This window comes from Trematomus bernacchii, unplaced genomic scaffold, assembly GCF_902827165.1.
Source record: "Trematomus bernacchii unplaced genomic scaffold, fTreBer1.1, whole genome shotgun sequence".
Taxonomy (NCBI): Eukaryota; Metazoa; Chordata; class Actinopteri; order Perciformes; family Nototheniidae; genus Trematomus; species Trematomus bernacchii.
The window spans coordinates 9,055,826-9,080,219 of NW_022987342.1; the positions used below are offsets into that span (position 1 = coordinate 9,055,826).

At 40.8% G+C, this 24,394-nt stretch overlaps 1 protein-coding gene across 1 annotated transcript; it reads right to left on the reverse strand.

The window, feature by feature from the left end:
- Window positions 1-6,132: 6,132 nt before the first annotated feature.
- LOC117481081 (ladderlectin-like) lies at window positions 6,133-9,508 on the reverse strand. The gene is made up of 10 exons (XM_034128600.1): window positions 9,367-9,508; window positions 9,204-9,273; window positions 9,035-9,064; window positions 8,907-8,951; window positions 8,087-8,158; window positions 7,773-7,805; window positions 7,314-7,405; window positions 7,000-7,125; window positions 6,753-6,852; window positions 6,133-6,314 (listed from the first exon to the last, which is right to left on the reverse strand). The coding sequence occupies exons 2-10, from the start codon at window positions 9,250-9,252 to the stop codon at window positions 6,244-6,246; spliced, it is 618 nt and encodes a 205-aa protein (XP_033984491.1). The 5' UTR covers window positions 9,253-9,273; window positions 9,367-9,508; the 3' UTR covers window positions 6,133-6,243.
- Between the last annotated feature and the right edge of the window lie 14,886 nt (window positions 9,509-24,394).

Below are 24,394 nucleotides of genomic sequence, written 5' to 3' on the forward strand. Positions count from 1 at the left end.
ACATAATCTTCCTGTGCCAGAATAATGCACTTGAACGCATCAAAGCTTTGTGATTGGCCGGCGTGACCCCATGTGTCGGGGCGTGGCTGGTGGGCAGTGGGCACTAGTTAGCTGATGTTGTCCGTGTCAACAGGAGTGACAGTCCGCACACACACAAGACCGCAATTATGGCAGATGTAAAAAAGCCCAAAATATATAATTTTCACTCCGAGTGGGAGGATGATTATTTTTGTATCTATTCCAATTCAAAGTCCATCTGTCTCATCTGCAATGTGAGCGTGGCTTTATACTGTAGAAGAAGGGTAATTTAGGAGCGGCATTTCAAAACAGTGCACAAACGCTACGAGACGGGATTCCCTCCCAATTCTGCCCTACGCTCCCAAAAGGTGAGGGACCTGAAAGGACAGCTAAATGCACAGCAGTCCATTTTCAACAGGCCCAACAACAAGAGCAAGGCTGCTACCATAGCATCTTATCGTGTCAGTCACGTTCTTGCGAAACACATGAAGTCTTTCAAAGACGGCGAAGTTGTGAAAGAAGCATTCCTGGAGGCTGCCGACGCGCTTTTTGGGGCAAGCTTATAAAAGTTAACAGCATTTAATTACACAAAGATGCGGTGGTATACAAATGAAATGGGCGCGTTGGTGGTTCCCCCCTGCCAGCTGTTTGGTCCCGTCCGCGCTGGGTCAGCTGGGGGCAAGGAAAGAGACAGATCCTTCTTGTGTCTCCCGGGTAACAACTGTAGTCTTCTCCTATTGGCCGGCGTCGACGGGGGCGTGTCCAATGCAAATCCTGTCGGTTTCTGCTGCTGAATTACATCACTCTGATGTCTGTGGTCATTTAAACATTCCCTAATAAACCTCATTCCAGCGTAAATAAATGAGTGTTAAACCCAGGGTGTTTAGTGTACAACATTACGTTATTTCACCTTCAATTCACGGTTTGAAAACGTAGCATTTCGCCACATGCTAATTCTAACCGGAAATGACGAAATTCACCAGCGGAAAACCGGAAGTCACGTGTGAATCTCCGGTTTTTAGAATAAAACAGATTTAAATTAAATACAGTGTATTTCATTCAAATTACGCCATATAAACATTGATTTTAATTTCTAACAAACTTCAGTTAAATACTTGTATGTGTGTAGATTAGAAAGAGGTAAGATAAAGGATCTGCAGTATTTTATGAAGTATTAATTGTACAAAGGTCAGTTTTATACAAGTAGAAGTGTGTATTTACCTGGTAGTAGGCTGTCAGTAATGGCTACGCCTCTCTATTTGGACTGGTAGATCTCGGCAGACTGGCAACTTTAAAAGTAGCTCTCGGTTCAAAAAAGGTTGGGCACCCCTGGTCTAATATATCATATTCCAATCACTTGTATATAGACTCTTATTGCACTATTTTACTTTTTACTATTTTACTATTTTTCTTTTTGTATTTACTTGCACTATTTTTTCTGTGTATCTGTTGTATTGTGTTGCACTGTTGGAGGAGCCTGTGACCTAAGGGGGGGGGGGGGTAGGACCATACTTGCCAACCTTAGGTGCGTTCACACCGGAGTACTTTGGTGTACTTTTCCCACAATAGTTCATCAGAACTACGATATATTTGCTTTCACACCAAAAAGCCCCAGGAACTAAAGTAGCTCAACTTAGTTCGCGAGACTCGCTTTTCAGTCCCTGCTACAGAGCAGGGTCTGTTGTGGGAGAAAGTAGTTCCTACGTCTGATTGGCTGTGCGGAATGCAAACCACGCCCGTTTGACTCCGAATTTTTTGTTGTAAGCGGCCATTGTATTTCCTCGCTTCGCAGCACACACGAAGAGATTCCTTTTGTGAAAGCAGTTATTATAGCAACACTAAATAAATCAATTGGAGCGGTGGAGTGATGAGGATGAGGATGTGTCTGCGCTTCTGGCGATTGACTCGGAGGACGCGAAGCGCCACATTCAGAAGCTTCGACTGAATGCAGTTTCTGTGGCTCTGCAAAGTTAGCAGACCTGGCAAAGTCATGTTGGGACAACTACCAAGGTAAAATAAAATACATGCACTGCACTGTTTTAATCTGCACAATACTGGTCTTAGATGTACTTTTATTTGCTCAGTATATCGAGCTAGCCATGGTAGAACTTGCTAACGTTAGGTCCAAGCTGGCTAATAACATCTAGCTAGCTAGCTATTCTCATCCATGCCCGCTATGAACACGTTTTGACTTGTGAATAAGTGTGCAATGTTCTGTAATTTGCTTCACTAACTCATGGCACTAATCGTGTGTTTCAGGCGAGGTGTTTCTCTCAGGATTAGAAACTAGTTTTCCCCTCCGGGATAAAACGATAATATAACGTTAGCAATTAGCATGCTAGCTGGACATAATGCTACCTCTGTGGCTAATGCATAGAGGTAAACAATAGATTGTAGTTGCTATAATTTCAAGTAATTTGCAACATTCATTCTACATGTTAATGGTAAAAGCTTAAACAGTTGATTACCTGCATGCCACAAAGACTGATGTTCTAATATTTTTGCACATTGAAGTAGAAATGTAATTGAAATTCTATTTACTGCCTAAACATTGTTCCTTGTATTATCCTAAATAGTTTGACCTTGTTTCCTCAGAAGGCTTCTCAGACTACATGGAGGATCCCTCAGAGAAACACAGTTTCCACGTTCAGTTCCCCCCCGCTGAGAGGAGGCAGCTCTACACCCTGTGCCCGGTCAGCGGACACCATCAGGACTACCATCCTGAGCGCTGCTGCCATACTGCAGCAAACAGGAGGGAACGGAGGTGAAAACACACTTTATACATTTAGATATGTGGAGCACAAAGAAAAGCATTGCTAAAAAACATTTAGCAGCTAAACTGTGGATAACAAGTAAACCACATTGGTTTGTTATTCAATATTCAAAAGCTTTTTGAATCATTACATGTCACTTGTTAGACGCTTTTATCCAAAGCTTACATACTCAATACTGTGGGCAATCCCCACAGGAGCACTTTGGGGTGAAGTGTCTCAGGGACACAACGACATGCTGACTGCAGTGGGGTTTGAACCTGTGCTCCCCTGATCCGAACACCAATGCACTTATCCACTGCGCCAGACGCCTCCCTATCATGTCCTGAGAGCCCTCCATCCCCCAATTGCTAGTGCCTTCACCATTTAAAATGTTAATAGTCAAATCAAAGGTGTTCCCTGTGTTCCTCCTGTTGTGTGCCTGCAGAGACAGATTTGGACAATGTTGTGTCGTTGTTGCGATTAAACTGATCTTGTATCTTGCATATTTCACCTTAGGAAAGTGGGCACGCGATGACAGCTTCCTTGACACCATCATGGCGATGGCCCGCCGTGCCATGGTCAGCAAGGAGAATGAGGACCTGCGTGCCAAGGAGATGCACGACGAACGGCTGCTGCATTCACACAAGGCCCAGGAATCGAGGTGGAGCAACAAAATACCTTTCTGGCTGGGCTTCTGGCAGTGCTAAGCGAGCTGATTAAATCCAACAGGCCTTCAATACAAAAATTAAGAAAAACTTGTCGTTGATAAACTGTACAATGACTTGTTGGGAGGCGTGTGGTGCAGTGGTCTGGTGCGTTGGTGTTCGGATCAGGGGAGCACAGGTTCAAACCCCACTGCAGTCAGGATGTCGTTGTGTCCCTGGGCAAGACACTTCACCCCAAATTGCCTACACCTGTGACAGTTAATTTTGTATTATTGTGATTATATATATATATATATATATGCCACTGTTATTAATACTGACACCTAACTTTGCACAAAGGTGTGTCTGCTGCTGAGCCTACCTATTGTTATTTTATATATATATATATATATATATATATTGCCACTGTTATTATATTGTTTTGATACTACTGACACTTATTGATCTGCTGCTGATAAATAAAAGAGAACCTACATGCACGGCACTAGCATCATGACTGTCTTTGTTTAAACCAGCAGCAGTGCAGCGGTACACAGACTAACCTGTGTGTGTGTAACGTAGTTCTTCAGGTGTGCATGCTTAACATGTATGTATACAAACGTTTTTAAAGAGCTTTCAACCTCATCCCATTGTCTTTAACACACATTTAACATAATATACTCATTAATATACAAATATACAGTATGAGTACTGTTTTGATACTGACATTTAATCTTTGCACTATTGTAATTGTGTCTGTTGACTGGTAAATAAAAGAGAACCAAATGCACTGTACAAAATATCAGCTTTATTGTCAATTTACAATTTCCATGCTGTTCAGATGCCTCTCCACAACGTTGCTTCCAGGCGAATACAGAGGAGTTGAAAAGAGCCCTTGGACAATCGGAAATCTTCGATCCACTGCACACGTTGGCACCACCTCCCACCAAGGCGATGTTCTATTGTTCACCCAGAGTTCCGTAGTATTCGCATATACAGTAGCCCTACATAACTCCATAAATCCTACATTAGATAGTATTAATGTGATTTAATGAACGTACCATTGCTGTTCTTTGGGCGTGATAACGATCATCATCCTCGGCTGTACAACGGCGAAACATGTCCATAGCGTGTGATTTCGTCGTCTAATCCTTTTGTTAAGGCTTCTTAACCGCCTTCGCCTCCGACTCAGCATTTCTATTGCATTTGAATGGTCGATCTGTATTTGTATTTGTGGCTGAGTTATTGGCTTAAATAACTCCGTTACGAAGCTGTATAACACGACCATCAAAACGTCAACTCCGTACCGTGTCTGAGGTCGGAAGGTAAACAGAAGCATACAGCGGAAGTGGAAGTTTTTTTTCTTCTTCTCTCGGTTTTTTGGCGGATTGCAACTTTAAGGTGCATACCGCCACCTACTGTACTCGCCGTGAAGTTGTTTGCAGCCTGCCAGGAAAACCTAAGCAGAAGAAGAATAAGTGACGTCAGCGGCTCATTTGCCTAATCCAGGAACTCATTTTGGTGTGAACGCGATCTGCTTTAGTTCGTCAGAACTAAAAGAACTCTCATGAACTAAAGTGCACTGCCTTGCGGCCTGTAGCACCATCCTTGATGGAGCATATGTGTCGGCTGGACCTGTATTTTACAGGAAAGAGGGTAGAATTGTTCTGTTTGCTGTGACTATCTTCCTCACCCTCTCAGACTTTCAGTTGCGCGCGCTACCAAAGAGACGCGCTACCATGGAAACCAAACAATGGTGTAGCTGTATTAAAGTCCGAGTGGAAACAGTCCTGAGTAAATCTGATTTTGTCAGAAATCGGGAGAAATGCGGGAAAAATATGACCCCGGGAGGAAACCGGGAGAGGGCAATGAAATCGGGAGTCTCCCGCGAAAATCGGGAGGGTTGGCAAGTATGGGTAGGACACGTTCGAGTCTTGATTTGGATAGTGTGCCGTCAATGGGTTTCATTCCATTTCAAAGTGCTGTTTGACGCGGTGTAAACTTCGCGCACTGCCACTCCAACATCCAATCACAGAGCTTGAGAACTAATCACGGGGTTTGTCAAACAAAGCACATGCTGTAGTCCTAAATGATAGCTGAGGATTCTGGGTAGTGTAGTGTCTTCTGCCATCCTAAACTCCGAAAAAATATTTGTTTCTCCGAATCGAAGGGGAAAAATACAAAAGCATTGCACACAATTTAAACCAATCAATTGTAATTAACAAGGATAATCTGGTGTTTTTGAGTTGATGAGTAGTGCAGATATCACTGTAAAATAAATCGACAGTAAGGAGAATAGTTACTTCCGGGTGTACAATTCTCCGTTATCCAATGGGAATGGACGCTCACATTGCCTTTAAGGGCCGCCGATGTGGTGCTTCCATGAGCGTCAAATACCGCCGCCGATGGGAATACATTGCAATCAGTTGAAAGCTCTTTGCGTCCGTTTATGAAGCTGAAGGAGCCTAGGAGCGTCCCAACTGCACGCCACGGGACCCTGACCAAGCGTCGCTCCTGGACGTTTAGGGAGTGAGAGTGTGTTGCATTCTGAGATGGTTCACAGAACATTATTTGAATTGTTTTGTTGAAGTTCTATCTGTGCCCAGGACTGTTGAGTCCATTTACTCTGAGATTAATAACCATTCATCTTCAGACTACAGCTGGACTTCTACAACAACATTTAAACCAAACACTAAAAGAAAGATCACACAATATCCCATTCTTACTAGTTTTTATTAAAGAACAGTGAAGAATACACAATGATATATTCAGTAAGATATGGGTTGGCTTTAAACAGAGAAATAGATCCCAGATGTTCAGCCTGTATGTTAACAGCTGAAAGGATTCTTGGAGCAGATGAAGTGCCGAGCAGCGGTGCACGGGTAGTTAGACCAACCATCTGAAATTTGAACATTTACAATAAATATTTAATTCAACAAGAGATGCACCACAATGTTCACTGTGTTTCCTATCCAGAAAAAGTTAGTTAATCAGCAAAAAGGACGAAAAGAATGTAATGCTCGGTATAGGCATTGTCTCCTATCAGGACACATACATACAGATATCTACTCTCTGAGCACAATACAGGAATCCAGGTATAACATTCACATCTCTCACAACTTTATTGACATGTTTACCATTCCCATTCCCAGCTTGGACAGACAAATATGACAATATCACAGCTGTCATTTTGACATGAATAGATGATGCTGCCCTTTTTAAAGAAAGAGCCAGGCACCACCTACACAGATAGTTAATTAAACTAACTAATACAATAGCAACATTTATAACTACGTTTTATACTATGTAACCTGTCAAATCAAACAGGTGTACTTACTGCCGGTGTTTAAGTACATGCAGGGGTAGCTGCTGGAGGAGGAATGGGAGTACCAGTTGGTGTAGTAGAAGCCCTGACTATCAATCCACATCCAGCGGCCCTGAAACACAAAGAGCATGGCTGTAAGGAAGTGTTGTCGCAGTCTGCTCTGTTCTGCTGGAACAGATAAAGATCAGGTCTTGGGCCTCTAGATCAGGTCCTGGGCCTGATGTGGACTAGCTGCTGGTATTTCGTTCTAAATGCAGACCTGCAGTCTGAAGCCTCCCAGCCATGCGCTGCTCAGACTGGATCTCTTTGTGATCTCCTGCAGGAAAGCGTACTCTCTGGGGTTGGTGGCCGAGGCCAGGTGGGCCCCCAGGATGGTGCAGTGCTCCTGTGGGACAGAGGGGGCACATAGGGTTCTTTGTGGATATGCAAATAAACAGCTGTGTGATTTCATGTCTTCATTTACTTCCTTAAAATATGGAATGGATATGAAAGATGACAGGAACAATACAGCCCCATACAAGCTCAATGTGTCTGCCTGCTCTCAATAACACTGAAGTGTTGCAGTAGTGTTACCTCAGCATTGAACCAGGTGCTGGCAGTATTGACGACGAGGAAGCAGCGAGAGTTGTGGCTGTACCAGCCGTCAGGACAGTAGTTAATGCGAGCTGCACACAGAAAAGAGAGAGCTTTCACTGACTGAAACACACTCTGTTCAGCCTGCTGCACACACAGCTGCTCCACTGACGCCAGCTTCAGTCTGTGTGGACCTCATGTATAGAACAGTTAGCAGGGGAGTAAAAGCTAGCAGGTTATAGTTATTAGCCTAACATGCAAACATACTGCTGTGGTGCTTCGAACAAGTCATGCTTGTACTCCGTAATTTTCCTCAAGAAATTCTATACAGTATGGCAGGATATTACGAGAGAGGTGTTTGACTTTTATTTAATCTTCTTTTTAAATTGTACCATATTTCTTGCCATGACAATCATGAAGGGAAAAAAGAGAAGACTAAAACTATTTTGTGGCTCTTACATTCAGGTGCTGCTGCCTCCTCCAACACAGGTGCTGCACAGAAAGAGAGTCAACACAATGATTAGATGTATTGTGTAAAAAAAATGTATATGTAAGTATTTATATATCGTTATCACATTTTGGTCACATTTTGTTAATATTGTGTATATTGCTGTTTAAAAAGGTCTTTATTAAAATTCATCTTTTTTCTAATAGGCAACAACAATATGTGGAACTGTAGATCAAGTATAACTGCTAAATATGTACATTTAGGCCTTAGTTTACTATGGGCAGACACAGTATATCTTTAGAGGGACGTGAGTCTTTGTGATTACCGTTTCTGGGAACAGGGACAGAATCCTCTGGAACAAACTCTTCCTCAACTTTCTTCATCTCAGCCTCCATCTCTGAAACAATGACAAAGTATTTCACATAAGCTACATTATATCACAACAACAAAAACTCAAGGATGTACGGAAATACATAATATCCTCATCAAACGGACACAAGATAAACTAGACATAGGTTCTATGAGGTGGTATTAACCCACATGCTAACATTAGCATGTTAACATGCTCAGAACGACAATGCTAACATGCTGATGTTCAGCATGCATTTTTACCATGATTACCATTTTAGTTTGCCTGTTAAGGTATTATGCTAACATTATATACAAATGTAACACACAGCTGAGGCTGATGGGAACATTTCTGTACCTCCAATAATGCTGTAAGCGTGAAAGTACATACACGCTACACTTCCAAGTTTCCCGTATGCCACAATTTGACATTCAGTTTTGAATTATGATGATTACTTTTATCTTTCAGTGTCCACAGCTCACTATTTAACTTGACAGAATCTGAAGGAAAGAACCCAAATGCACTCTGATATGTCAGATATATAAAGTCAGTAACAGCTGTATTCTACAGAGGTCCTCTCCAGGAGCCTCAGCCTGTGCTGCTTAGATATCATGAACCAGAGCAGCTGTAGTTGTTCTGCTCTGTCCTGCAAAGGGAACTGCTGTATGTCAACATGTGTCCTTGGATTCAAATCCAACACAACTATCTTGTTCTGTTTTGATCCATTATTTAGTTCATTTCCTCACATTGCAGTCAGAGTGCAGGAGGTAAAACCTGAAATAAAGAGGACACTAACCAGGTACAGGAACCATCTGCTCCTTCAGGGCGGCAACTGCTGCTTCTGTGGATAAATAACATTCATGTTGGTGTGAGATACATTTAGGACTGTGTGTGTGTATTAAAGCAAAGCCCTTCAGTACTGACCTGGAGCTTTCTCTTTGTGTTCAGCTGGAGCTGCAGAATAAAACACAACACTGTCAGTAACATTAGTGCACTAGTTACTCTTCTTCCTCACAGGGTTGCACACTAAGTCATCTGCTGATGACTCATGAGCACATGTGTGATGGTGTGTGTGTTCTGTCTAAAAGCTGACCTGCAAATGCAGCACAGAGGAGAACTGAGAGGACCACGACAGTCTTCATGGTGATGGGCAACTGGTTGTTCTGTGTGGAGAAGAAAAAAGTGCAGATGAATATCCGGAGGGAGAGCAGAACCACGAGCTTCACTGATGAACAGAAACACAGCAGGTGTCTTACCTGTCAGGTAAATGTGAGGAGACGTTTTTCAGGAGTCAGCTGAGTGATGCAGTGATGAGGATCAGGTCTCCCTGCTCTTTATACACACACCTGAAACACACAGTCACGCTCATGTGGGCGTGTGGAGGGCAGAACGTGCCGGTGTTTGTCTGTGACTGCTGGAACATGCAGTGTGCCCATAAAGATATGAACCATAACTCTGATCTGTTTCCTGACAGCAGCAGGTCAGCAGTTTGCCCTGTAGTGTTGTTGTGAGCTCAGGTTAATGGGTTAAAGAAATCAAACCGGGCCCATTACCAACAAACAAAGTGTGTGTGTCAGGAGTGTGTTCTGCTATTATATTTGAAAAATTACTATACTATTCTCAACTATACTGAGGTAAAAGTACAGAAGTACAAGCAGCAACATATACTATAAGTATCCTGTGTATGAAAGTAAAAGTATTCATCATTTGTTCTTAGGAGGAATGGCTTCTGTGTTAATGTATCATACACAGGATATTATTGCATTCATATTTGGTGCTGTAAAGGATACAGCCCCAATGTTTCAGCCCTACTATGGAGCAACCAAGAAACTTACTCAGCAGAATAGTCCAACCTGTTTCTTTTTATTTAGGATTAATTTTGAACAACTAAAATACAATACATTACAATACAAAGGGGCTTTGTTGGCATGACCACATATTAAACATAGTATTGCAAAAGCATTCCGCACAATGCTATTTTTTGATGTACAGTAGATTTAGGCTTTTTAATGGCAGATTTTGAACTTAGTTCTGCAGCAATCAAACTACCTCTTCATAATGCTGAGGTCTACACTAACGGTCACCCCCCCCCATCAAGAGCTATGTCCACTTCTGAAGGAACTCAGTGGAATAAAGGAAGTCTAAAGTCTGTTGATCGTTCCTGTAAGGCTCCAGCGGCTTATCTTTCTTCACATCATTACCTCAATCCTTGATGGAAGAATAACATGTTTTATTTTCTGTTTCTCAAGAGCTCACACACATTTATGAACACACAGAATAATAATTCCTTCTGATAAAAGTAGAGGCAGGGTGTCCTCTAAAGTCTGGCTGCTGGGAATGTTCCTCAGTGGGAAACAGCTGACTGGGTTCAGAGCTTCCTGTCATGCTTTCATTCCCATCATTCTGTTCAAGTGTTCCCACTTTACCAGTCTCCCAAGGCCAGGAGTTCTCTACCCCCTCACTCTTTTCTAAATGGAGCCTCCTGTAGGTACACGTGTGTTGACTGACCGACAAACAGAACCGACTACAGAGATGTTGGGCTCAGCTACAAAGAAACACAACAGGAATCAGGAGGGGAAGAAAAACAGACTTTAGTAGCTAAATGAAAATGTGTTCACGTACGAACTTCGAGAAAAGGTTTCATCTTTCATCTTTCTCTGGGTATGTTTGCCATTCAGCAGCTGTGGAAAGTAACTAAGTACATTTACTCAAGGACTGTACTTAAGTACACATTTAAGTATTTTCTTTCTGTTCCTCTTTATACTTCTACTGCACTACCATCAAAAGTGAAACATTGTACTTTTACTTCACTACATTTATTTTACAGCTTCAGTTATTAGTAACTTTATAGATTAAGATTTTTACACACAAAAGAGAATTTTATAAATATGATGTTTTTTGTAGATTCATCTATCCTCAAGTCTTCCTAAAACAATGAGTATTTTGACAGAAATGTTTTACTATTTTACTTCTACTTCTTTAACTAAATGTTCCTGATCAAACTTAATTTCGTTTTCTTAAGTACCATCCTCGATGTAGCACTTTTACTTGTAATGGAGTATTTTGCAGTGTAGTATTAGTACTTCTACTCATCTGAATAAATGTTCCACCAACGCCATTAAGCACACAGAATTTAAATCATGCTGTTCCAAAAGCTTTCACTCACTGTGAGCTTTAAATGTTTTAAACGCGTTTCAGAGTTTTCTCAGAGAACAGAGGCTGTGCTCAGCTTCAGCTGGGGACAATGTTTCATGCTTACAATTGTAAGATAAAGTAACAACAACTACAGTAATCTGAGAGATGAATTACAATGAAACATACAAAAGGAAGTTGCTGGATTAGATTCAGATTTATGAAGGAGAGTTAAAGGGTGTGGAGTGTCGGGAGAAGCAAGGCGTGCTGACCTCTCTGACTGAAGAAAGAGCAGATAACAGATCAGGGAGAAATGACCTTCAAGGTAACATATTTACTTTTATAAAGAACAGTGAATGACTTCCTGTAAAACATTTGATACTAGATAGGATGGCTGATGACTTTTTATGATTCCCAAAAATAATAAAACAGTATCACTGAGTAATGTTCCCGCATTAGATCTTAATAGCCACAAACTCTCTGAGAAAGTTTCCATCATCAAGTCATTGTGCTGTTTTAGTGATTCTGCTTCTGATTTCCCTCACAGAAAATCCCACAAAATGTCTCACTTGTATTTTATGCACTTTTTAAAGTCAACCTTATTGCTATGGAGGCCGACAGGTGCAAAAACACAACAGCAGCCCAAAACATTTCCATCAGGAGAGACGCACTGCAGTTTAAAAACGATGTAAAGAGAACAAATACAAAATACAAATGTGCCCGAGACACATGCAGATGAAGAAACATCTTCACCAATTGACAAAACATAAATAAACAAAGCGCTGCATACAGTTACAATCTAAATGATTCAACCCCCATTGCACATTAGGTTTATTGGCTACATTTAACATTTTTCAGCCGTTTGCAATAAACAAATAACACAAGAATTGTTTAAGTAGTTCAATGAAACTAATATCACAAGGGTTTTTATCCAAATTCAACAGAAAATACTATTTTTAATGACTACTGCAGTCTCAAAATGATTCAACCCCTTCATGACAAGCATCTTCAGTACTTATAGAGCACCCTTTTGCTGTTTTGACCTGGTGCAAACGTGATGCATATCCAGACACCAGCTTCTGGCAGCGTTCCAGAGGGATCTTAGTCCGTTCCTCATGGGCCGTGGCCTCCAGTTCAGTAATTATACTAAGAGCATCACTGTTGCTATCTTTTTGTATCCTTTTCCTTGTTTGTGCAAGGCAATGATCTCTTCTCTGAACTTGTTGGACAATTCTTTTGACATAGCCATAGTTCTAATATGCAATCAAACGGGCTCCAGACCTGAACTAATGGAGCCCTTGAATATTTTCTCCAGTGCTTGAGACAGGGGGTTCAATCAGTTTGAGACTGCAGTAGTCATGTAAAGTAGCATTTTCTGTTGAAACAGTTCTTCTCAAATGTGTTTATTGCAAACAGCTGACAAATGTTAAAAACATTTTTCAATAAACCTAATGTGCAATGGGGGTTGAATTATTTTGGTTGCAACTGTAGATGAAACGCTACAAATTCTAAATGCTGCAAGTAGCTCACTGTTAAATCTTATTTAATTCTCTTTCTTTCCCTTAACACTATAAGCCTTCCCAACTGGTATAGATGGTTTATTCTTTCCTGCTGTTATCAAGATAAAGTAACTAACTAGAGTTATCAGAGAAATAAAGTGTGATAAAACCTGCAAAATGATGGTCAGATTTGGATTTATGATGTTGTTTAAGGGTGTGGAGTGTTGGGAAACAATGCAGTGCTGACCTCTCTGACTGAAGAAACAGCAGATAACAGATCATAAGAGTATTCCTACACTCTGGTACTTCTACTTTTACTCAAGTACAAAAACTTAGAACTACCACCTCTGTTTATTAGATTAATGCAGAGTAGGGAGTATATGAAGCATCATGAAAGATTGTGAAGCAATTCTAATATGAACTCTTCTTTTAGGGAGTTTTTTGTTTACATTTTTTGCAATGGACTGCTCAAAGACTTGTCCTTCTGAGTATTGAATCATCTTTTGCAAAACAGCTTACAGAAAGCAATGTCTCCACAGCCGGGTGCAACGGCTCAAACTGAACAGTCTGTTTTTATAGTTACAATGAATACATGCTTAGTCATGAGATACTGATCCATGACCCTGTCAAAGGACAATAGACCCATGATCAGATCAATGGTCACCCCCTGTGGTCACATGGCTCCTTGTGACTGGTCATCTACCTTAATGATGTGATCTCTACATTGATCTGCTATCTTTTGTGAGGCTTACAGAACATCTTTATTTATTGCATATCATAGCATTCTGTTCTTTGATTATCCTAATTTCCATTACAGGGTATGGACCTAATTAATGCTTGTTTAAACACATACAACATCTCATTTTAAGGTTAACTCATTGAGCGAACTTCAACTCAAGAAAAAAAAAAAGAACACATATTCTATCAGCTACTGGTTCTGACAGCCAGGTGGAGTTCTGTAGGTCATCTCACCCCCCTCATGTTGGGGGGAGGGAAATAGTTGTAGGTAGCCATTTTTAATAGTATTTTCTTAAAGTCTCTTTCTTCAAAAAGTTTGCTGCCAGTCTTCAGCATGTTTCTGCAGCGTGGCCTCTCACAGCGTGGGGGTGCAGCAGTTGCAGTCTGCCTCTAGCTTTGAAAACCAGAGGAAGGACAGTCAGCAGTCGAGGCAGAAGAAGAGCTGAGGAAGAGGACCAGAAGAAGAGAGTGGGAAGTGAGCGAGCTGTGGCTTTCTCAAAGTATTCATAGACTTCTGACCAGTGGGTCCAGGGTCAATTTGGAGAACATCTTTAATAAAACGTTCTGTTTTGATCCCTTTATCTTTTCCCCAATATAAAATTAAATATTTCTCTGTTATATATTTAATTATTGCCAACTTTAAAGTTAGTCTATTTTAAGTGCAGAACGGTACAAACACTTGATACAAACCTGTTAAACTCACGTTCTGCTAAGCAAGCACTGAAGACGGAAACAGTCGTGAAATTATCAATTTCAGTCAAGGAGTTGGGGAAGGGACAGACGGGAAAATCCAGGGACCGGGGGACACCAGGGGAACAGGCCAGGGTGAGGAGCACAGAGAGGGAAGACAGCGGAGCAGGGCAGACTATATAGAATATAAAAGATAGAATCAGAGGGATGAAACCATCTTTAATGGTCACACATCCCTTATGAAACAAAAATATATTGTAATATATTGGTAAATATAATGCATTATAAAACGGACAAGTCAAATCAAGCAATCTGATTGGTTCTTAGCCGTGGTATACTGAGCGTATACCACGGGTAGAATTGTAGTTACTTTTCACAACAAGTCAGTATCCCTCCGCGTCATTTAAGATTAACTTCGACCTCCGGGGGGGTCTTACTATGGAGGAGTGGATTGAGGAATGCCTATCTCCAGAACAAAAAGCACCTAAACGACGACATGTAGAGCTACGTGAAGAGCAGGTAGACCAACTGGAAAAGGATCACCATTCAAAAGCTTTCTGATGCGGGTCTTGAAACAAAGCAGAGAAATGATGACCGTTAGTGGCCACAGGTGCGAAAGCTCTCTCCAGAGCTACTGGAAGCCGAATCTCGGGGACCGGAGAAAGTGGAGCAATATTCTCGCCACGCCAAGCAACAGCCTAGAACAACCTCAACCTATACAAGTGACCACGTAAGCCATGCTACTGATGCTGGACAGTTTTTCAGTGGGTGCACAATAAACGGCAACATACAAATTAATGTAAATAAATAGCCAAATAATGGATCAACGCTCTCTGTTCGCTAGCTGTTGTTAGTGTTGTTGCATAGCAACCACCTCGCACTATGTTTTGTGCAGAAGGCAACGGAGGGAATATTTTATTTTGAACATCATTATTTAATAATAACAACTATTTAAATTAAAGCTGCAAGCAGCGTTGAGCGGGTCTTCGACGCTCCGCAGGCTGTTGTCCGTACGTCGACGTCAGGCAGATGTCTCGAGGACTCGGCCGTTGGCAAACGTGGGAAGTTTTAGGCCGATCGGACAATGTATTTAGGAGTTACAGCAGTATCATAAACATTGTGTTTGATGGAAAGTGATCAGTCGCCATGGCAACAGAATTTGATGACACCCCATAATACGCCTAGATGTGTTGAGGGCTGCATCGTTATCAAACCTGTGACGTTTTGGGCCGTTTGGAGCATGTTAACTGGAGTTATGAGAAAACCGTGTTTCACGGCGACCATGTTGTTACCATAGCAACGACATTTGACGAAATCTCAAAACTGACACATATATGTGTGTCGAGGGCTTGACGGTTAGCACACATGGGAAATTTGAACACTTTTTACCATTTACACAGGAGTTATAGCAATATCGTGCTTAATGGCGAGGGATGCGTTGCCATGGCAACAGCTTTTGAGGAAAACTCACTATTGTCATATTGATGTGTTGAGGGCTGGACCATTAACTGTCATCTGAAGTCTGGTGCAGTTTGGACCATTTTCCATCGAGTTATGACAACACTGTGTTTCATGGCGAGGGATCTGTCACCATGGCAACGGCATATGATGACATCCCATAATTGGCGTAGAGCTGTTCAGGGCTAGGGTTAAGGACAAAGGAGCCTCATTCACTTTACATTGGGGTTGTTTGCGTGGTGCAGACACGTAAATGTAGCAAAGTTCGTGACTCCACCACGCACTGCGGTGTTAAGGAGTCGTGGTGGAGTCACGCATTCTGGTGAGACCAGGTTGGTCTTGCCACATGGCCTTCCCTTGCATAATCTCAAATATTTTGTATTTGTATTTAAGCTACCAACGTGTAACAGAACCATGTCATGTTTGTTGTTCTCTGACACAAAACATCATGTTGAATCAGTCAAAAACAAGATCATTGCCATTGGCATGATGACTTCTGGTTTGGAACACAAAGTTCTGTAAGTAAGTTTCACTTCTTTCGGCTGCTAAACCTTAACTTGTTTTTCACTTATCATCTTGTGTAATCTTTATCTTGTGTTATTTCAAGCTTTCAATTCAGATTGACATGTATGGTATGGGTGTTAGTGTCCCAACAATTCTGTATCTTGTGTAAGTGTATCTGATTATTGCAACACAGCAGCTGCAAGAGAACTATCGATTTTTAGCCGTGTGATTTCATGGATTGTTTATTTTGTTATAACAAAGGTCAAATGTTTCTCAGCAGAAAGTTAACCATCCAGTTCAGCAGTTGATATGGGAGCACCAAAAACTGAAGTTCAGGAAAGAGCCAACGCAAAATACTTCTCCGCTCATGTCTTCTGCTTTAATTCCCCACAGCTTCCAATAAATAGTTTAAAAAGTTGTTTAGAATGAGTATGATGCTTTAAACCAAAGTGTTAATGACTGAAAACCCTGGTTAACATTCAGTCATGTGATTTATTTTTTAAAACAAACAGTTATCAGAATCAGAATCAGAATATAATTATCATACCAGTATATGCACTTGGCTACCAAAACATGAATAGAGTGTGGTTAAAGTATGTGTGTGATGTCATGTCAATAACAACAGAGTGAAAAGGGTCAGGGTTGGGACAAATGTAATTTCCCCTTGTGGATTTATAAAGTATTTCTTAAATCTTTAGTCTTAATCCTAAACAATTGAAAACTCTTTGCTAAGGAAAGGTAGGGAAAGCTTGTGTTCAAATATTCAAAAAGGTCAAGGAGAAAAATGAGCCATCACAATACTGCAGCTGCATGTCCAAAGAAAGTTGCCATTGAACAAAAAGTAAATAAATAATTAAATTACGATGGTTTGTGTAGTTATAGTACTCAGATCCTTGACTTACTGTGATTAAAAGTATCAAACATCAATGCAAAGATACTTTTTTTAATGAGTAATATGAGCAATTATTTCCTGTGTTCAAAATCCTACTTAAGTAAAAGTACAGGAGTCTTCATAAAGTATCATATCTGATTGGTCTGGTGTCATGCCTCTGTTGCATTCAATGAACACGGGAAATTACAGTGCTGCCGTCCTCTCTTGTGTCATGATGAGGTTCACGTAAAGCACAGTTAATGTATTATATTATTGAGGGAGAATTGTCCGGGGCTAGAGAAAAAACATTCGGGGCTAAAGCCCCGGATGCCCAGGCCAGGCGACGCCACTGGTCTTAAGTCAATGGAAAATGATCCAAACTGCACCAGACTTCAGATGATGGCTACTAGTCCGGCCCTCAACACCTCAATATGACAATAGTGAGTTTTCCTCTAAAGCTGTTGCCATGGCAACGCATCCCTCGCCGTTAAGCATGATATTGCTATAACTCCTGTGTAAATGGTAAAAAAGTGTTCAAACTTTACATGTGTGCTAACGGTACAGCCCTAAAGACATATATGTGTCAGTTTTGAGATTTCGTCAAATGCCGTTGCCATGGTAACAAAATGGTCGCCGTGAAACACGGTTTTCTCATAACTCCAGTTAACATGGTCCAAACGGCCCAGAACTTCACAGGTTTGATAACGATGCAGCCCTCAACACATCTAGGCATATTATGGGGTGTCATCAAATGCCGTTGCCATGGCGACAGATCACTCGCCATCAAACACAATGTTTATGATACTGCTGTAAATCCCATGTACGTTGTCCGATCGGCCTGAAACTTTCCACGTTTGCCAACGTTCGAGTCCTCGAGACACCTAGACACACACCTCGACGTGCGGACAACAGCCTGCGGAGCGTCGAAGACCCGCTCAACGCTGCTTGCAGCTTTAATTGTTATTATTATTATTATTAAATAATATATTTCCACCTTCTTCTCCAGTAGGACTCAGATGAGGGTGTACTCTTATGTGTGGCTGTGAACATTTTTTTTTATTATGAAGGGCAGACCATCTATTTGTATTTATTTTTTAGTTTTTTTTAGAAAGGAGCAGGTCATATAAGATTTTATTCTTCTCCCTGCTCCTTTTCGCTCAATGGTGTGTAGAGACATGTTTTGTTGGCAATTATTGTACATTTGGCTATGCGTACCATGAGCGGGACAAATAAAAATGAAATGAAATATCCCAACCAATCAGCTACTGTGGTGACTTGCACAGTGGAGCTTATCATGTTTGTTAGATAATGGGCCCTGCAGTCCCGCCACTTTGGATCAACAGGGACAGTGAGGGGGCTTAAAGTCTCTTGATACAATCTTGGCCCCCATTCCCTGTTCAATAAAGCACTATAAACAAGACTGGATAACACTGTGGTCATCATCTAGAAGTTAATAATGAAAAATAATCAAACTGAGTTCTTAGAAGTCCATTCAAACACATTCGACAGCTGTAGTAGATACTGTATCAGGTCACCATTGTCTTTAAATGCTTTCACACCTCAGGGGCAGATACGCCATGATTGTATCACAATATCATAGCTAATCACATCTCTGTGGTCTTGTATCTCATAGCATCTCTAGCTCTGATGTTTAGATCTAACTTTGAAAAGGGTGATGTTAGTTTCCCCTTTTTATGTTTGCATACAGCACACAAAAACAAACAGGTTTTGGACCAAACTTCTTCACAAAGACAGAAAAAAACATTTATGTACATAGAAGATTTGGATATAAAAAGAGATTCAAGTAGAAACACAACACATATTCTGTAGTACCACCAAGGTACAAGACAGCATATGATACTTTATGAAGACTCCTGTACTTTTACTTAAGTAGGATTTTGAACACAGGAAATAATTGCTCATATTACTCATTAAAAAAAGTATCTTTGCATTGATGTTTGATACTTTTAATCACAGTAAGTCAAGGATCTGAGTAGTATAACTACACAAACCATCGTAATTTAATTATTTATTTACTTTTTGTTCAATGGCAACTTTCTTTGGACATGCAGCTGCAGTATTGTGATGGCTCATTTTTCTCCTTGACCTTTTTGAATATTTGAACACAAGCTTTCCCTACCTTTCCTTAGCAAAGAGTTTTCAATTGTTTAGGATTAAGACTAAAGATTTAAGAAATACTTTATAAATCCACAAGGGGAAATTACATTTGTCCCAACCCTGACCCTTTTCACTCTGTTGTTATTGACATGACATCACACACATACTTTAACCACACTCTATTCATGTTTTGGTAGCCAAGTGCATATACTGGTATGATAATTATATTCTGATTCTGATTCTGATAACTGTTTGTTTTAAAAAATAAATCACATGACTGAATGTTAACCAGGGTTTTCAGTCATTAACACTTTGGTTTAAAGCATCATACTCATTCTAAACAACTTTTTAAACTATTTATTGGAAGCTGTGGGGAATTAAAGCAGAAGACATGAGCGGAGAAGTATTTTGCGTTGGCTCTTTCCTGAACTTCAGTTTTTGGTGCTCCCATATCAACTGCTGAACTGGATGGTTAACTTTCTGCTGAGAAACATTTGACCTTTGTTATAACAAAATAAACAATCCATGAAATCACACGGCTAAAAATCGATAGTTCTCTTGCAGCTGCTGTGTTGCAATAATCAGATACACTTACACAAGATACAGAATTGTTGGGACACTAACACCCATACCATACATGTCAATCTGAATTGAAAGCTTGAAATAACACAAGATAAAGATTACACAAGATGATAAGTGAAAAACAAGTTAAGGTTTAGCAGCCGAAAGAAGTGAAACTTACTTACAGAACTTTGTGTTCCAAACCAGAAGTCATCATGCCAATGGCAATGATCTTGTTTTTGACTGATTCAACATGATGTTTTGTGTCAGAGAACAACAAACATGACATGGTTCTGTTACACGTTGGTAGCTTAAATACAAATACAAAATATTTGAGATTATGCAAGGGAAGGCCATGTGGCAAGACCAACCTGGTCTCACCAGAATGCGTGACTCCACCACGACTCCTTAACACCGCAGTGCGTGGTGGAGTCACGAACTTTGCTACATTTACGTGTCTGCACCACGCAAACAACCCCAATGTAAAGTGAATGAGGCTCCTTTGTCCTTAACCCTAGCCCTGAACAGCTCTACGCCAATTATGGGATGTCATCATATGCCGTTGCCATGGTGACAGATCCCTCGCCATGAAACACAGTGTTGTCATAACTCGATGGAAAATGGTCCAAACTGCACCAGACTTCAGATGACAGTTAATGGTCCAGCCCTCAACACATCAATATGACAATAGTGAGTTTTCCTCAAAAGCTGTTGCCATGGCAACGCATCCCTCGCCATTAAGCACGATATTGCTATAACTCCTGTGTAAATGGTAAAAAGTGTTCAAATTTCCCATGTGTGCTAACCGTCAAGCCCTCGACACACATATATGTGTCAGTTTTGAGATTTCGTCAAATGTCGTTGCTATGGTAACAACATGGTCGCCGTGAAACACGGTTTTCTCATAACTCCAGTTAACATGCTCCAAACGGCCCAAAACGTCACAGGTTTGATAACGATGCAGCCCTCAACACATCTAGGCGTATTATGGGGTGTCATCAAATTCTGTTGCCATGGCGACTGATCACTTTCCATCAAACACAATGTTTATGATACTGCTGTAACTCCTAAATACATTGTCCGATCGGCCTAAAACTTCCCACGTTTGCCAACGGCCGAGTCCTCGAGACATCTGCCTGACGTCGACGTACGGACAACAGCCTGCGGAGCGTCGAAGACCCGCTCAACGCTGCTTGCAGCTTTAATTTAAATAGTTGTTATTATTAAATAATGATGTTCAAAATAAAATAGTCCCTCCGTTGCCTTCTGCACAAAACATAGTGCGAGGTGGTTGCTATGCAACAACACTAACAACAGCTAGCGAACAGAGAGCGTTGATCCATTATTTGGCTATTTATTTACATTAATTTGTATGTTGCCGTTTATTGTGCACCCACTGAAAAACTGTCCAGCATCAGTAGCATGGCTTACGTGGTCACTTGTATAGGTTGAGGTTGTTCTAGGCTGTTGCTTGGCGTGGCGAGAATATTGCTCCACTTTCTCCGGTCCCCGAGATTCGGCTTCCAGTAGCTCTGGAGAGAGCTTTCGCACCTGTGGCCACTAACGGTCATCATTTCTCTGCTTTGTTTCAAGACCCGCATCAGAAAGCTTTTGAATGGTGATCCTTTTCCAGTTGGTCTACCTGCTCTTCACGTAGCTCTACATGTCGTCGTTTAGGTGCTTTTTGTTCTGGAGATAGGCATTCCTCAATCCACTCCTCCATAGTAAGACCCCCCCGGAGGTCGAAGTTAATCTTAAATGACGCGGAGGGATACTGACTTGTTGTGAAAAGTAACTACAATTCTACCCGTGGTATACGCTCAGTATACCACGGCTAAGAACCAATCAGATTGCTTGATTTGACTTGTCCGTTTTATAATGCATTATATTTACCAATATATTACAATATATTTTTGTTTCATAAGGGATGTGTGACCATTAAAGATGGTTTCATCCCTCTGATTCTATCTTTTATATTCTATATAGTCTGCCCTGCTCCGCTGTCTTCCCTCTCTGTGCTCCTCACCCTGGCCTGTTCCCCTGGTGTCCCCCGGTCCCTGGATTTTCCCGTCTGTCCCTTCCCCAACTCCTTGACTGAAATTGATAATTTCACGACTGTTTCCGTCTTCAGTGCTTGCTTAGCAGAACGTGAGTTTAACAGGTTTGTATCAAGTGTTTGTACCGTTCTGCACTTAAAATAGACTAACTTTAAAGTTGGCAATAATTAAATATATAACAGAGAAATATTTAATTTTATATTGGGGAAAAGATAAAGGGATCAAAACAGAACGTTTTATTAAAGATGTTCTCCAAATTGACCCTGGACCCACTGGTCAGAAGTCTATGAATACTTTGAGAAAGCCACAGCTCGCTCACTTCCCACTCTCTTCTTCTGGTCCTCTTCCTCAGCTCTTCTTCTGCCTCGACTGCTGACTGTCCTTCCTCTGGTTTTCAAAGCTAGAGGCAGACTGCAACTGCTGCACCCCCACGCTGTGAGAGGCCACGCTGCAGAAACATGCTGAAGACTGGCAGCAAACTTTTTGAAGAAAGAGACTTTAAGAAAATACTATTAAAAATGGCTACCTACAACTATTTCCCTCCCCCCAACATGAGGGGGGTGAGATGACCTACAGAACTCCACCTGGCTGTCAGAACCAGTAGCTGATAGAATATGTGTTCTTTTTTTTTTTCTTGAGTTGAAGTTCGCTCAATGAGTTAACCTTAAAATGAGATGTTGTATGTGTTTAAACAAGCATTAATTAGGTCCATACCCTGTAATGGAAATTAGGATAATCAAAGAACAGAATGCTATGATATGCAATAAATAAAGATGTTCTGTAAGCCTCACAAAAGATAGCAGATCAATGTAGAGATCACATCATTAAGGTAGATGACCAGTCACAAGGAGCCATGTGACCACAGGGGGTGACCATTGATCTGATCATGGGTCTATTGTCCTTTGACAGGGTCATGGATCAGTATCTCATGACTAAGCATGTATTCATTGTAACTATAAAAACAGACTGTTCAGTTTGAGCCGTTGCACCCGGCTGTGGAGACATTGCTTTCTGTAAGCTGTTTTGCAAAAGATGATTCAATACTCAGAAGGACAAGTCTTTGAGCAGTCCATTGCAAAAAATGTAAACAAAAAACTCCCTAAAAGAAGAGTTCATATTAGAATTGCTTCACAATCTTTCATGATGCTTCATATACTCCCTACTCTGCATTAATCTAATAAACAGAGGTGGTAGTTCTAAGTTTTTGTACTTGAGTAAAAGTAGAAGTACCAGAGTGTAGGAATACTCTTATGATCTGTTATCTGCTGTTTCTTCAGTCAGAGAGGTCAGCACTGCATTGTTTCCCAACACTCCACACCCTTAAACAACATCATAAATCCAAATCTGACCATCATTTTGCAGGTTTTATCACACTTTATTTCTCTGATAACTCTAGTTAGTTACTTTATCTTGATAACAGCAGGAAAGAATAAACCATCTATACCAGTTGGGAAGGCTTATAGTGTTAAGGGAAAGAAAGAGAATTAAATAAGATTTAACAGTGAGCTACTTGCAGCATTTAGAATTTGTAGCGTTTCATCTACAGTTGCAACCAAAATAATTCAACCCCCATTGCACATTAGGTTTATTGAAAAATGTTTTTAACATTTGTCAGCTGTTTGCAATAAACACATTTGAGAAGAACTGTTTCAACAGAAAATGCTACTTTACATGACTACTGCAGTCTCAAACTGATTGAACCCCCTGTCTCAAGCACTGGAGAAAATATTCAAGGGCTCCATTAGTTCAGGTCTGGAGCCCGTTTGATTGCATATTAGAACTATGGCTATGTCAAAAGAATTGTCCAACAAGTTCAGAGAAGAGATCATTGCCTTGCACAAACAAGGAAAAGGATACAAAAAAGATAGCAACAGTGATGCTCTTAGTATAATTACTGAACTGGAGGCCACGGCCCATGAGGAACGGACTAAGATCCCTCTGGAACGCTGCCAGAAGCTGGTGTCTGGATATGCATCACGTTTGCACCAGGTCAAAACAGCAAAAGGGTGCTCTATAAGTACTGAAGATGCTTGTCATGAAGGGGTTGAATCATTTTGAGACTGCAGTAGTCATTAAAAATAGTATTTTCTGTTGAATTTGGATAAAAACCCTTGTGATATTAGTTTCATTGAACTACTTAAACAATTCTTGTGTTATTTGTTTATTGCAAACGGCTGAAAAATGTTAAATGTAGCCAATAAACCTAATGTGCAATGGGGGTTGAATCATTTAGATTGTAACTGTATGCAGCGCTTTGTTTATTTATGTTTTGTCAATTGGTGAAGATGTTTCTTCATCTGCATGTGTCTCGGGCACATTTGTATTTTGTATTTGTTCTCTTTACATCGTTTTTTAAACTGCAGTGCGTCTCTCCTGATGGAAATGTTTTGGGCTGCTGTTGTGTTTTTGCACCTGTCGGCCTCCATAGCAATAAGGTTGACTTTAAAAAGTGCATAAAATACAAGTGAGACATTTTGTGGGATTTTCTGTGAGGGAAATCAGAAGCAGAATCACTAAAACAGCACAATGACTTGATGATGGAAACTTTCTCAGAGAGTTTGTGGCTATTAAGATCTAATGCGGGGAACATTACTCAGTGATACTGTTTTATTATTTTTGGGAATCATAAAAAGTCATCAGCCATCCTATCTAGTAT